This window comes from Osmerus eperlanus, chromosome 7 (genome assembly GCF_963692335.1).
Source record: "Osmerus eperlanus chromosome 7, fOsmEpe2.1, whole genome shotgun sequence".
NCBI classification, from domain to species: domain Eukaryota; kingdom Metazoa; phylum Chordata; class Actinopteri; order Osmeriformes; family Osmeridae; genus Osmerus; species Osmerus eperlanus.
The window spans coordinates 22,312,662-22,326,613 of NC_085024.1; the positions used below are offsets into that span (position 1 = coordinate 22,312,662).

The 13,952-nt window shown below is 53.9% G+C and overlaps 2 protein-coding genes across 2 annotated transcripts; one reads left to right on the forward strand and one right to left on the reverse strand.

Moving 5' to 3' along the window:
• Positions 1–33: 33 nt before the first annotated feature.
• On the forward strand, positions 34–1,490 carry rbm12ba (RNA binding motif protein 12Ba). The gene is given in 2 exon segments (XM_062466375.1): positions 34–556; positions 558–1,490. Coding segments are annotated over 2 exon segments (1,242 nt in total). The 5' UTR covers positions 34–219; the 3' UTR covers positions 1,463–1,490.
• Positions 1,491–5,500: 4,010 nt separating this feature from the next.
• si:ch211-197h24.6 (uncharacterized) lies at positions 5,501–13,618 on the reverse strand. Its single transcript, XM_062466108.1, has 12 exons — positions 13,459–13,618; positions 13,144–13,219; positions 12,114–12,144; positions 10,869–10,949; positions 10,648–10,787; positions 10,406–10,531; positions 9,892–9,937; positions 9,721–9,786; positions 7,653–8,080; positions 7,452–7,556; positions 6,911–7,025; positions 5,501–5,946 (listed from the first exon to the last, which is right to left on the reverse strand). Exons 2-12 carry the CDS (start codon positions 13,216–13,218, stop codon positions 5,903–5,905), a joined length of 1,257 nt encoding a protein of 418 aa, XP_062322092.1. The 5' UTR covers position 13,219; positions 13,459–13,618; the 3' UTR covers positions 5,501–5,902.
• Positions 13,619–13,952: the final 334 nt, after the last annotated feature.

Genomic DNA, 13,952 nt, shown 5'->3' on the forward strand with positions numbered 1-13,952 from the left:
CTCTCCCCTCCCGAGACAGATAGTGCGCGTGTTCATGTGCAAACTTTATCTGTCCGAAAAACGAGCCTCTTCTGCTTTGGCTGAATACTGCATTTTACTGCAGTTATTAAAACCGGTATCTTTACTGATGCGTTGAAATTCAACACATAAAAAATTGTGTTAGTCTACTGGGACTTTTATTTGTATTTTTTGCAGATCTGTGGAGGAAACTGGATCAACATGACCATAGTACTACGGTTGCTGGGTCTGAATACTGAGGCAGGTTCTGAAGACATACGTAGATTTTTTCACGACGTGTACATTCCAGATGGTGGTGTTTACATTATCGGAGGAAGTCTTGGTGAAGCATTTATCTTGTTCACCAGTGAAAGAGATGCACAACGTGCAATGCGTCGATCGGGCCCAGGGAATCTCCTCCGAGGGTCTCAAGTTACTCTTGGTGTCAGCAATATTGCAGAGCTGCTACACAAAATAGAATCGAAACTACAAAATATGAAGCTCCCTCCCTCCCTCCCAGGCAGGAGTCCTCTATCAGACTCTGCTGTTGCTCTGCTGTTGCTCTGCTGTTGCTCTGCTTGTGGGGCTGGTTGCTGCTCTTCAAGGATTGCAATCAAAACAGTGTACAGAAGAAAACAAATGTGTGTCTGTTTCCAGTCCTGCTGGGTCTGGGTGTGCAGCCAGGGGGGAGCCAGGGAGACCAGAGCAGGGATATGTTCAACTCTTTGGCCTGCCTTTGTCTGTCACCAAGCAGGATGTGTGTGACTTCTTCGAAGGACTACCAGTGCTAGAGATGATAGCTAATGTGAAACTTGGCAGAGGCCGTGGTTGCCTGGTTAAGTTTCCAGATCTGCAGAACGCATCTTCTGCTCTTCTCTTCAACAACCACCGGATAGGATCCGTCTGTGTGGAGGTGCGTGGAGCTTCAGGGGAGCTCTGGACTTATGCGGTCCAGCAGTCTGAAGAACCCCAGAGCTCCAGATCATCATGTCCATCTCTCACAGCATGGACTGGGGACATGTACGTACCAGTCTCTGAAGGTCGTTTACAGTCACCCTCAAGGGCCAGATACAGCTCCCCCTCGCCGGTAGCAGAGTACTGCATCATGATAAGAAATCTTCCTGATAAGACAACAAAGACTAAAATTAAAGAATTATTAGGATGTCAGAACATCCCCGGCAACAGGGTCACACACCTACTGGACACAGGAGCTCAGCTAACAGATACAGCTTTTGTCATATTTTACCACCCAGACAGCTATGTGTATGCTATGAATCTGAATGGCTGCTATCTGGGATCCCATGCCATTGATGTCTCCTCAGTCACTAAGGAGAAGATGCAGGAAATGTTGAATAGGCATAAGCCTAAACCTTTTTCTGAAAAGCAAGACCTGGTTTCAAAAGACAAACACACAAGCAAGCACAAAAGTAAGAAGAGGTTGAGAGTACACTGTGGAGGGAGCTGAAGCCCAGAGAGGAGGCTCATGCCCCCCTGCACAGGCTCATGCCCCCCTGCACAGGCTCAGGCCCCCCTGCACAGGCTCATGCCCCCCTGCACAGGCTCATGCCCCCCTGCACAGGCTCATGCACCCCTGCACAGGCTCAGGCCCCCCTGCACAGGCTCAGGCCCCCCTGCACAGGCTCATGCCCCCCTGCACAGGCTCAGGCCCCCCTGCACAGGCTCCTGCCCCCTGCACAGGCTCATGGCCCCCTGCACAGGCTCAGGCCCCCCTGCACAGGCTCATGCCCCCCTGCACAGGCTCCTGCCCCCCTGCACAGGCTCCTGCCCCCCTGCACAGGCTCAGGCCCCCCTGCACAGGCTCAGGCCCCCCTGCACAGGCTCCTGCCCCCCTGCACAGGCTCAGGCCCCCCTGCACAGGCTCAGGCCCCCCTGCACAGGCTCATGCCCCCTGCACAGGCTCAGGCCCCCCTGCACAGGCTCAGGCCCCCCTGCACAGGCTCCTGCCCCCCTGCACAGGCTCAGGCCCCCCTGCACAGGCTCAGGCCCCCCTGCACAGGCTCATGCCCCCCTGCACAGGCTCAGGCCCCCCTGCACAGGCTCATGCCCCCCTGCACAGGCTCATGCCCCCCTGCACAGGCTCCTGCCCCCCTGCACAGGCTCATGCCCCCCTGCACAGGCTCATGCCCCCTGCACAGGCTCAGGCCCCCCTGCACAGGCTCAGGCCCCCCTGCACAGGCTCATGCCCCCCTGCACAGGCTCAGGCCCCCCTGCACAGGCTCAGGCCCCCCTGCACAGGCTCATGGCCCCCTGCACAGGCTCAGGCCCCCCTGCACAGGCTCAGGCCCCCCTGCACAGGCTCATGCCCCCCTGCACAGGCTCATGCCCCCCTGCACAGGCTCAGGCCCCCCTGCACAGGCTCCTGCCCCCCTGCACAGGCTCCTGCCCCCCTGCACAGGCTCCTGCCCCCCTGCACAGGCTCAGGCCCCCCTGCACAGGCTCAGGCCCCCCTGCACAGGCTCAGGCCCCCCTGCACAGGCTCAGGCCCCCCTGCACAGGCTCAGGCCCCCTGCACAGGCTCATGCCCCCCTGCACAGGCTCCTGCCCCCCTGCACAGGCTCAGGCCCCCTGCACAGGCTCATGCCCCCCTGCACAGGCTCAGGCCCCCCTGCGCAGGCTCAGGCCCCCCTGCACAGGCTCCTGCCCCCCTGCACAGGCTCCTGCCCCCCTGCACAGGCTCCTGCCCCCCTGCACAGGCCCCCCTGCACAGGCTCATGCCCCCCTGCACAGGCTCAGGCCCCCCTGCACAGGCTCAGGCCCCCCTGCACAGGCTCATGCCCCCCTGCACAGGCTCATGCACCCCTGCACAGGCTCAGGCCCCCCTGCACAGGCTCATGCCCCCTGCACAGGCTCAGGCCCCCCTGCACAGGCTCAGGCCCCCCTGCACAGGCTCATGCCCCCCTGCACAGGCTCAGGCCCCCCTGCACAGGCTCAGGCCCCCCTGCACAGGCTCATGGCCCCCTGCACAGGCTCAGGCCCCCCTGCACAGGCTCAGGCCCCCCTGCACAGGCTCATGCCCCCCTGCACAGGCTCATGCCCCCCTGCACAGGCTCAGGCCCCCCTGCACAGGCTCCTGCCCCCCTGCACAGGCTCAGGCCCCCCTGCACAGGCTCATGCCCCCCTGCACAGGCTCCTGCCCCCCTGCACAGGCTCAGGCCCCCCTGCACAGGCTCCTGCCCCCCTGCACAGGCTCAGGCCCCCCTGCACAGGCTCATGCCCCCCTGCACAGGCTCAGGCCCCCTGCACAGGCTCATGCCCCCCTGCACAGGCTCCTGCCCCCCTGCACAGGCTCAGGCCCCCTGCACAGGCTCATGCCCCCCTGCACAGGCTCAGGCCCCCCTGCACAGGCTCCTGCCACCCTGCACAGGCTCATGGCCCCCTGCACAGGCTCAGGCCCCCCTGCGCAGGCTCAGGCCCCCCTGCACAGGCTCCTGCCCCCCTGCACAGGCTCCTGCCCCCCTGCACAGGCTCCTGCCCCCCTGCACAGGCCCCCCTGCACAGGCTCATGCCCCCCTGCACAGGCTCAGGCCCCCCTGCACAGGCTCAGGCCCCCCTGCACAGGCTCAGGCCCCCCTGCACAGGCTCAGGCCCCCCTGCACAGGCTCATGGCCCCCTGCACAGGCTCAGGCCCCCCTGCACAGGCTCAGGCCCCCCTGCACAGGCTCAGGCCCCCCTGCACAGGCTCAGGCCCCCCTGCACAGGCTCAGGCCCCCCTGCACAGGCTCAGGCCCCCCTGCACAGGCTCAGGCCCCCCTGCACAGGCTCCTGCCCCCCTGCACAGGCTCATGCACCCCTGCACAGGCTCATGCACCCCTGCACAGGATCCTGACAAGAAGAGGAGGCGAAGGCCCTGACGGCGAGCAAAGAAGGGTTCCCACCACAAACAGGACCAGCAATGGGGTGAGTCTGGGGGGAGGAATGGGAGCTACGGTGAACCATTTACATTTATTCATTTAGCAGACGCTTTTATCCAAAGCGACTTAACCTTCCCAGCCAGTGCTGGTCTATCAGGCCAGACTTCCCATCCCTTCCCAGCCAGTGCTGGTCTATCAGGCCAGACTTCCCATCCCTTCCCAGCCAGTGCTGGTCTATCAGGCCAGACTTCCCATCCCTTCCCAGCCAGTGCTGGTCTATCAGGCCAGACTTCCCATCCCTTCCCAGCCAGTGCTGGTCTATCAGGCCAGACTTCCCATCCCTTCCCAGCCAGTGCTGGTCTATCAGGCCAGACTTCCCATCCCTTCCCATCCAGTGCTGGTCTATCAGGCCAGACTTCCCAGCCAGTGCTGGTCTATCAGGCCAGACTTCCCATCCCTTCCCATCCAGTGCTGGTCTATCAGGCCAGACTTCCCAGCCAGTGCTGGTCTATCAGGCCAGACTTCCCATCCCTTCCCAGCCAGTGCTGGTCTATCAGGCCAGACTTCCCATCCCTTCCCAGCCAGTGCTGGTCTATCAGGCCAGACTTCCCATCCCTTCCCAGCCAGTGCTGGTCTATCAGGCCAGACTTCCCATCCCTTCCCAGCCAGTGCTGGTCTATCAGGCCAGACTTCCCATCCCTTCCCAGCCAGTGCTGGTCTATCAGGCCAGACTTCCCATCCCTTCCCAGCCAGTGCTGGTCTATCAGGCCAGACTTCCCATCCCTTCCCAGCCAGTGCTGGTCTATCAGGCCAGACTTCCCATCCCTTCCCAGCCAGTGCTGGTCTATCAGGCCAGACTGTCAGGCCAGACATGGGGAAGGTGAAACAGACTTTCCCACTGAACTAAGCCGGGCAGAGGAACTGTAATTGGGAGAAGATAGTTTGTCCTGGGAAGGCGCTACAGATGTGACTCTCCTACAGGCATCACACTGAACACCTCACACCTTAGTATGGAAGCTTCCAGCAGGTGTGAAGACAGGAATTGTTCAGCCAATTTGAACTGAACGAGAACATAATCTTAAGAGGGCATTGGTGAGACTGGTCCATCTTAAAAAATGTTTTGCTTCAATGGCCCTGAGACCACAGAAAACCCAAGACTCGAGGTCTCCTCACCTTCATTAACAGATGGAGGATCTTAAACAACTATTGAGGACGTTAAAAATAAACCCATGCAATGGCAGTCAGTGAGCCATGCACTTGATCTGCTACAACCAAAATGGATGTGACAAGATGACTTAAATAAGGAAAGTTTAGAATGTTCTGTTGTACAGTTTGAATGTGTTTACAGTATTTCAAAAAAGTTCTGATATTTGTAATGGGAATGTTTTTTTGGGGTGTTAAAATGTCTAAGTTATTTTGCCAAATTAAATAAATGGCCTTCTATTATGCAGTTGTTTTATACTCCAAAGTTAGGGATTTTTTGTGTTGAAAAAGTTAAATATAGCATGTTGTATGTTAGCATCATGTAACTACTAGACTGGGTTAGGGTTAGACTGTCTGGGACACCCTACATCAGGAGCCTTCGAAGAGCAAACTCAAGTATGGAAGGATGACAGGAAGTGACAAACACCTGACAGTTGAGACTTTTATTGAGACCAGTTAAGTAGAAAGCTGTTTCTATACAAAGTTTTGAACATGGATCTTTTCATTCTGCATACAGTCATCAACCTTTTACAGATCACAAGTTAAAAATGTCAAAACAATGTAAACTGACAAGTGTTAAAAAGTAAAATACCTCAGAGCTACAGATTTGGTCCAACCTTTTCATTACAAAAAAAATAAAACTAACTAAAATCTAATTTTAACTTGTAATTACACAATTTTACAACATCATGGTGTTCAGAAGGAATCTGGCCAGACTAGTGGGTACCCTCTTCTCTCTGGGTGTATGTGGGAGTCGACTGCTGTAGTGTTCCACACCCACGGTGGACCACGCAGGTGTGACCACCACTGACATCACCAGGGAAGTGATGTCAGTTGTAGAACCTAGACGGACCATCAGAGTACCTGGATGGACCTGTAGAACAACGAGAAGAGATGTTAAGCTTCTAAAGAACCTACACCTTGGGGGGAGTGTAGATTGGGATTGTTGTCAGATTTGGTGAACGTGGTGATCCATGCGATGTGTGGAGGGGGGTAAGTGCTGTACCTGAAGGGGGGAGGGGGGTAAGTGCTGTACCTGAAGGGGGGTAAGTGCTGTACCTGAAGGGGGGAGGGGGTAAGTGCTGTACCTGAAGGGGGGAGGGGGGTAAGTGCTGTACCTGAAGGGGGGAGGGGGTAAGTGCTGTACCTGAAGGGGGGAGGGGGTAAGTGCTGTACCTGAAGGGGGGAGGGGGGTAAGTGCTGTACCTGAAGGGGGGAGGGGGTAAGTGCTGTACCTGAAGGGGGGAGGGGGTAAGTGCTGTACCTGAAGGGGGGAGGGGGGTAAGTGCTGTACCTGAAGGGGGGAGGGGGTAAGTGCTGTACCTGAAGGGGGGTAAGTGCTGTACCTGAAGGGGGGAGGGGGTAAGTGCTGTACCTGAAGGGGGGAGGGGGGTAAGTGCTGTACCTGAAGGGGGGTAAGTGCTGTACCTGAAGGGGGGAGGGGGTAAGTGCTGTACCTGAAGGGGGGAGGGGGGTAAGTGCTGTACCTGAAGGGGGGAGGGGGGTAAGTGCTGTACCTGAAGGGGGGAGGGGGTAAGTGCTGTACCTGAAGGGGGGAGGGGGTAAGTGCTGTACCTGAAGGGGGGAGGGGGTAAGTGCTGTACCTGAAGGGGGGAGGGGGTAAGTGCTGTACCTGAAGGGGGGAGGGGGGTAAGTGCTGTACCTGAAGGGGGGAGGGGGGTAAGTGCTGTACCTGAAGGGGGGAGGGGGTAAGTGCTGTACCTGAAGGGGGGAGGGGGTAAGTGCTGTACCTGAAGGGGGGAGGGGGTAAGTGCTGTACCTGAAGGGGGGAGGGGGTAAGTGCTGTACCTGAAGGGGGGAGGGGGTAAGTGCTGTACCTGAAGGGTTCCCAGAGAAGCTGGCTGAGAACCGGTCGTTGCTGCTGGGCATCCTGGAGGAGGTGAAGGAGCCTCCCATAGAGGTCATGGGTGAACTCCTCGTCAGACTGGGCCCCTGATGAGCACACACACACACAAACACACACAACAGCCAATGGGGATTTTATGAAACAATCATTGAGCAAAATGCATTTCGCATCTATAATTCTAAACAAGATTTATTCAACCACACAAGAGAAAAGTACAGAGGCAGAGTGAGGGTGTGTAACGTACAGAGGCAGAGTGAGGCAGTGTTACGTACAGAAGCAGGGTGAGGCAGTGTTACGTACAGAGGCAGGGTGAGGCAGTGTTACGTACAGAAGCAAAGTGAGGCAGTGTTACGTACAGAAGCAGAGTGAGGGTGTGTTACGTACAGAGGCAGAGTGAGGCAGTGTTACGTACAGAGGCAGAGTGAGGCAGTGTTACGTACAGAGGCAGAGTGAGGGTGTGTTACATACAGAGGCAGAGTGAGGCAGTGTTATGCCCAGAGTATGTTACGTACGGAGGACACGCTCCTGAGTCTGTACTCCATCAACACATCTGTCAGCTTCTGGGTCACCTTCAGCACAATCTGAGCATCGCTCTCATTCTCGATCCGGAATGAATCCTGTAAACAAACACAGGACATCAACCACTTCCCAATAAATAAATCATGTTTAACGTTCGTGTTATTCAAGTTGTGGTAGTCCTGATGTGGCCCCACCAGGTATTTGAGCAGGGTGGAGGGCAGGTTGCTGCCTTCTGGGGCTGCGCCCATCAGTCCTGGCCTGTCCACCGGGTCACTTCCTGACTGAACGCCCCTGAACTCTTCTGGGTAGCGCCTTCCAGGCGCTTCTCCCAGAAGCCCACCCAGCCCTAACCCCTCTCTCCTGCCACCCAGCCCAAAACCCTCTCTCCTGCCACCCAGCCCAAAGCCATCTGCTCCTCCACCAACACGCAGACCGTCGTCTGGGAAACGCCTGGGACCCATGTCGGCCGCTGAGAAGGCCTGGCCTGGCGTGGAGCGGATCAGAGGGGGGTCGGGGTAGCCTGCCATGCCCAAGTCTCCACGCCCTCCCATTGGGTAGTCAGGCAGGAGCCCCCCCTGGGGTGGGAAGTCCCCTGGGTAGAGGGGTTCAGGAAACCTTCCGCCTGTGAGGAGAACAAAATGGGATCATCAATGTAAGAGCATCCTGCTGTACTGCTCACCAGAGCATCCTGCTGTACTGCTCACCAGAGCATCCTGCTGTAGTGCTCACCAGAGCATCCTGCTGTACTGCTCACCAGAGCATCCTGCTGTACTGCTCAGCAGAGCATCCTGCTGTACTGCTCACCAGAGCATCCTGCTGTACTGCCCACCAGAGCATCCTGCTGTACTGCTCACCAGAGCATCCTGCTGTACTGCTCACCAGAGCATCCTGCTGTACTGCTCAGCAGAGCATCCTGCTGTACTGCTCAGCAGAGCATCCTGCTGTACTGCTCACCAGAGCATCCTGCTGTACTGCCCACCAGAGCATCCTGCTGTACTGCTCACCAGAGCATCCTGCTGTAGTGCTCACCAGAGCATCCTACTGTACTGCTCACCAGAGCATCCTGCTGTAGTGCTCACCAGAGCATCCTGCTGTACTGCTCAGCAGAGCATCCTGCTGTACTGCTCAGCAGAGCATCCTGCTGTACTGCTCACCAGAGCATCCTGCTGTACTGCCCACCAGAGCATCCTGCTGTACTGCTCAGCAGAGCATCCTGCTGTACTGCTCAGCAGAGCATCCTGCTGTACTGCTCAGCAGAGCATCCTGCTGTACTGCTCACCAGAGCATCCTGCTGTACTGCTCACCAGAGCATCCTGCAGTACTGCTCACCAGAGCATCCTGCTGTACTGCTCAGCAGAGCATCCTGCTGTACTGCTCACCAGAGCATCCTGCTGTACTGCTCACCAGAGCATCCTGCTGTACTGCTCACCAGAGCATCCTGCTGTACTGCTCACCAGAGCATCCTGCTGTACTGCTCACCAGAGCATCCTGCTGTAGTGCTCACCAGAGCATCCTGCTGTAGTGCTCACCAGAGCATCCTGCTGTACTGCTCACCAGAGCATCCTGCTGTACTGCTCACCAGAGCATCCTGCTGTAGTGCTCACCAGAGCATCCTGCTGTAGTGCTCACCAGAGCATCCTGCTGTACTGCTCACCAGAGCATCCTGCTGTACTGCTCACCAGAGCATCCTACTGTACTGCTCAGCAGAGCATCCTGCTGTACTGCTCACCAGAGCATCCTGCTGTACTGCTCACCAGAGCATCCTGCTGTACTGCCCACCAGAGCATCCTGCTGTACTGCTCACCAGAGCATCCTGCTGTACTGCTCACCAGAGCATCCTGCTGTACTGCTCACCAGAGCATCCTGCTGTACTGCTCACCAGAGCATCCTGCTGTACTGCTCAGCAGAGCATCCTGCTGTACTGCTCAGCAGAGCATCCTACTGTACTGCTCACCAGAGCATCCTGCTGTACTGCTCAGCAGAGCATCCTGCTGTACTGCTCACCAGAGCATCCTGCTGTACTGCTCACCAGAGCATCCTGCTGTACTGCTCACCAGAGCATCCTGCTGTACTTCTCACCAGAGCATCCTACTGTACTACTCAGCAGAGCATCACAAAGACAATAATACAAGTATTCACTAGTAGATACTTTTATTTAAAGCCCTGTACGGAGGAGATTTTGAACCTGCAAGCCCCTACAGTCAAATGCTCTACCCACTGAGCTATCCCCCATCTCCAGAAATCACTGCTCACAACCCTTACCTAGTGGGGGCCCTCGTAGTCCCATGCCTGGTCCTGCTGGAGCTGCCATCTTGGGTATTGCTGAGCCTGTGACAAAGATATCATTTATGCCCAAGTTAGTTGTATTTACATACTTAGTTCACAAATAATTATCTTTTTACTTTCTAAATATACATTTAAAAGGTGACTTACGCAGTCCTTGGAAGGCAGCAACCTCACTGGGTTCCTTTAGAATCACCTAAACCAGAGATGAGATTAAGTCAACATTTTGCTGCATCCAACCCTAACAGGCAGGAATCTCTGTGGCTCAGCTGTGTGGAGGACACTGTATGAAGTCCCCAGGTGTGTTCCTCAGGACCCATGGAGAACTGGACACCTGGGGGGGCTCTGAGCTGGCCTCTGTCCTCAGTCCTGTTTGCTACTCACTCTGAGCTGGCCTCTGTCCTCAGTCCTGTTTGCTACTCACTCTGAGCTGGCCTCTATCCTCAGTCCTGTTTGCTACTCACTCTGAGCTGGCCTCTATCCTCAGTCCTGTTTGCTACTCACTCTGAGCTGGCCTCTATCCTCAGTCCTGTTTGCTACTCACTCTGAGCTGGCCTCTATCCTCAGTCCTGTTTGCTACTCACTCTGAGCTGGCCTCTATCCTCAGTCCTGTTTGCTACTCACTCTGAGCTGGCCTCTGTCCTCAGTCCTGTTTGCTACTCACTCTGAGCTGGCCTCTGTCCTCAGTCCTCTCCACCTCGGCTGCCATGTCTTTGATGCTCTTCCTCACACCAGGGTCTTTCACGGCCGCTTCCTCTTCATACGGAACCTTATCAGGGTGGTTCCGCTTCTAGAACATGGAACATCACACTCAAGTCACACACACACAATTATCTTTACTGGAGCGCAACAAAACAGGCTATCATCATGCTAACCCTAACCCCATCATCATGCTCCCACCCTCACCATGTATCTGAAGCCATGTTTCCAGCCTTTGACGTGTGCCAGCATGTCATTCTGCAGGCGTGTGACCTGGCAGAGCTTGCACTGGTAGTGTGGAGGCACAGCCTTGCTGGGGCTGCGGTACTCCCATACGAACTGGAGACCTGCAGACACAACACAAGACCAGTGAGCTGGTGGGGGAGACGGGAGCAGAGGTCACCTTTTGAGTTGGTTGTTTTGCTCACCAATGATGGGCTCCGTGATGCCTTTGAGTTGTTTGGTGAGAGAGGGGATGGTCTGGATAGTGCCTCCTTTAGAGGTGAACACTGGAACATGAACAAGGAGGTCAATAGAGAACACACACACACAGTTCTGCACATCCCGCTTGGAGCTGGAGCATGACCCTGACCCGGTGTGGCAACAAGGCCCCATGACCTTTCACCTGACAACCATTGGCTGATGAGCCACATTCATTAAAGGGAGATTCTTTCATCACAATTAGTGAAGTCCTAAACTCCTAACTGAAAGTGTAACGATAAAAAGGCCAAAGCAGGGCTGTTCAAAAATGCCAGTAGTGAAGCTTAGGAGGCATTTAATTCTCTGAACAGCAATGAGAACCCTCCCCCCTGTGTTCAGCCTCCTGACAGCAGGAGAAGGGGGAGTTCCACCACGGGACACGTGTTCCATCAGGCACTGCTCTACGTCCGGCTCTTTCACAGGAGCAACTCCTGCAGAGTCTGACGAGGCAGGCCACAGGAGGAGACTGATGTCAAATGGGAAGGTTATCCCTGATAATAAAGGCTCATTAAGACAGCCATAATGTGCACAGGTAGCAGAGCATGGCAGGTATCCTGGTAGCATGATGCTACATGCATCTTTATGTCTTGTAGCTATTAAATGAAAGGCCTATTTCCCAATGGAAACTGCAATACAAGCTACCCTAGAGGAAACAATGGTGATTGTGGTAGGGAGGGCGTGTCTTCAGCCTATAATGGAATAAATCATACTTGTGTGTGATACAGTACGTCCTCTAACCCACCACCCAGGTCGAGGACCAGGTCCACCAATACTTCCTGACACCAGATAGCCACACAAGTCCCTTCTTGATGTCACATATCAATATGCTCCTCAAGAGCTAAAACATAACACGTACGTGTAATACCAATGTGGACAGTTAAGAGGTTTCTCTGAGGAAGGATTGGTGTTCCTAAAGTAGTTCAGTTTGTAGTTGGGAACCCACTAATTCACGTTTCTGGATTTACAAAAGCTCATACAGAAATGAGATCTCTGAAAGAAATCTGACCAGTAACCATCACTGGTCAGCCCCACAGCCTAAAGCTATGAATGGGACTGGTCTGAACTCAGATAGACTGTCAACTGTGCAAGTCATAGACATGCCTCACACCCAATCAGAAGCCAGCGATGAGGCAAAGGGAAGGAGTTCTCAGCTCCCATCATTGGCAGCGGAACTGTGTGGAGGCGGGACTTACCTATGTCTGCAGAATACTGCGGCTGCCTTCTCTGTCAATGGAGGGAATAAACCCAAATAGGGGAGAGAGACACAGACAGGCATTAGTGATAGAAGAGGAAACAGAGGAGGGGTGAAGTCCACATCCCATCCTTGAAGGAGACAATTCTTTCAGCTCATCCTCCACTGTACTCCTTGTAAGAGCATCAATGAGATCAATGTCTGCTTTTATTCATAAACATTCAAACTGATCAACTGGGCTTCTGGTCAGGTTTCTATAATGACAGCAGAGGTTGGATGAGGACAACCTTGTGCAGCCTTCTTGCAAGGAAAGAATAACCTCTGGATCCACATGAATCTTTTTTGAGCTTAGCACATCTCAAATGTGCTGAAAAACGCCAAGCTAGGCTAAACTCAAGCCTCATTGGGTGAGACAAACTCTGCAAAAGCATTTAATTGCCTTCCGTTGCTTGAGAACATCTTACTTCAACAAAAGTTAGCAGCTATCCAGCGCTAGGCACACCACTGAACCAGGTTCTCTGAACCTGTCCTGAGCACCAGGAGCAGGTCAGAGGTCAGTGGATTAAGAGCTCATACTGGTTCTACGAGCCTCTTTACCGCCAGACTAAAGTTGAGCACTCTCAGGACAAATCAAGGCCCAGTACCACAGCCCCTCTGCTCTGAGGCGTCCCTGGATCACTACTGTTCCTCAGGCCTTGCTTCAGGCCCAGTACCACAGACGAAGCTGTTTCCATGAGCAGGCTCCTATCTGCATCAGTCTTTGCAGCCTCAACCCCAGAAGCTGACCGGGAGATACTACGCCCCATTGATTTGGTGGTGCTCTAGTTATGGCTAAGATTGGCACTGGAGCAGATTTATTAGTTCAATGTTCCAGCCTCACTTCTGTCCATTACATAGGACAATATGAGGGGTAACGTTGATAGTATTTACGCATACTGAAATAAATGTTGATCAAAGAAGACACAAACTGTATGAAATAATCGTCGATGAAGCCAGTAGAATAGAACTGACATGAATTGGGCACATTTTACCTTTGCGCCTCCGTTCGCCATTTTAAACCTCTTCTGAGCTGGCGGTCCAGATGGTGCATTTGCGTTTCCTTCCATTCTGCGGGAATACAACACAGCTTGCTACGGTTTCATAACAATGTATGCGAGCCAGGATGGGCAACCATTTCTCTTCGGTCATATACAGGCGTAGGCCTCAACTTCTAACCTAGTTAAACTAGCTAGCTATTAGCTGTGACGGATTTATCAGCCGACTCTGCTTAAGAACACAAAACATTGAATTAAATTTACCGTATATCACTTAGTTATATGTATTGTACGTATGATAATTTACCTTACCTTAATTGTAAGTCGATTAACTTCAAGCAATAATAAGACAAAAACACAAGTAAATCTTCGGGGTCACGCTGCTAACACTGCATGAACTCCAGCCACCACTAGTGCGTCGCGCTTCTGATGTCGACAGACCTTATGTTGTCGGCTCCATTTGCCTGCACGATATACGTGGATTAAATACATATTAACTTCTATATTTGAACTCATCACAATTTAATTACGCATTTTAATGTATCGACACATCCGTTAAATCCGTACACTGAAAAGGTATTTGCTCAAAAAAACTGGCAAATCGTAAGACAGTCATTTGTCCGTTATTGCCATTCTTTTTCTTACAGGGCCGTCTGGCGGTGCACCTGGATTGCGTCTGTTTCACAAGTGGTCGGCCAGGTCCACCACTTGAAAGTGTGTTGAATAAAAAACACATAACCTGTGATTGGAAAGGTATGAAACGTGTCTGTGTCCTTTAAAATCTGCTATCTAATCATTAGATTCTA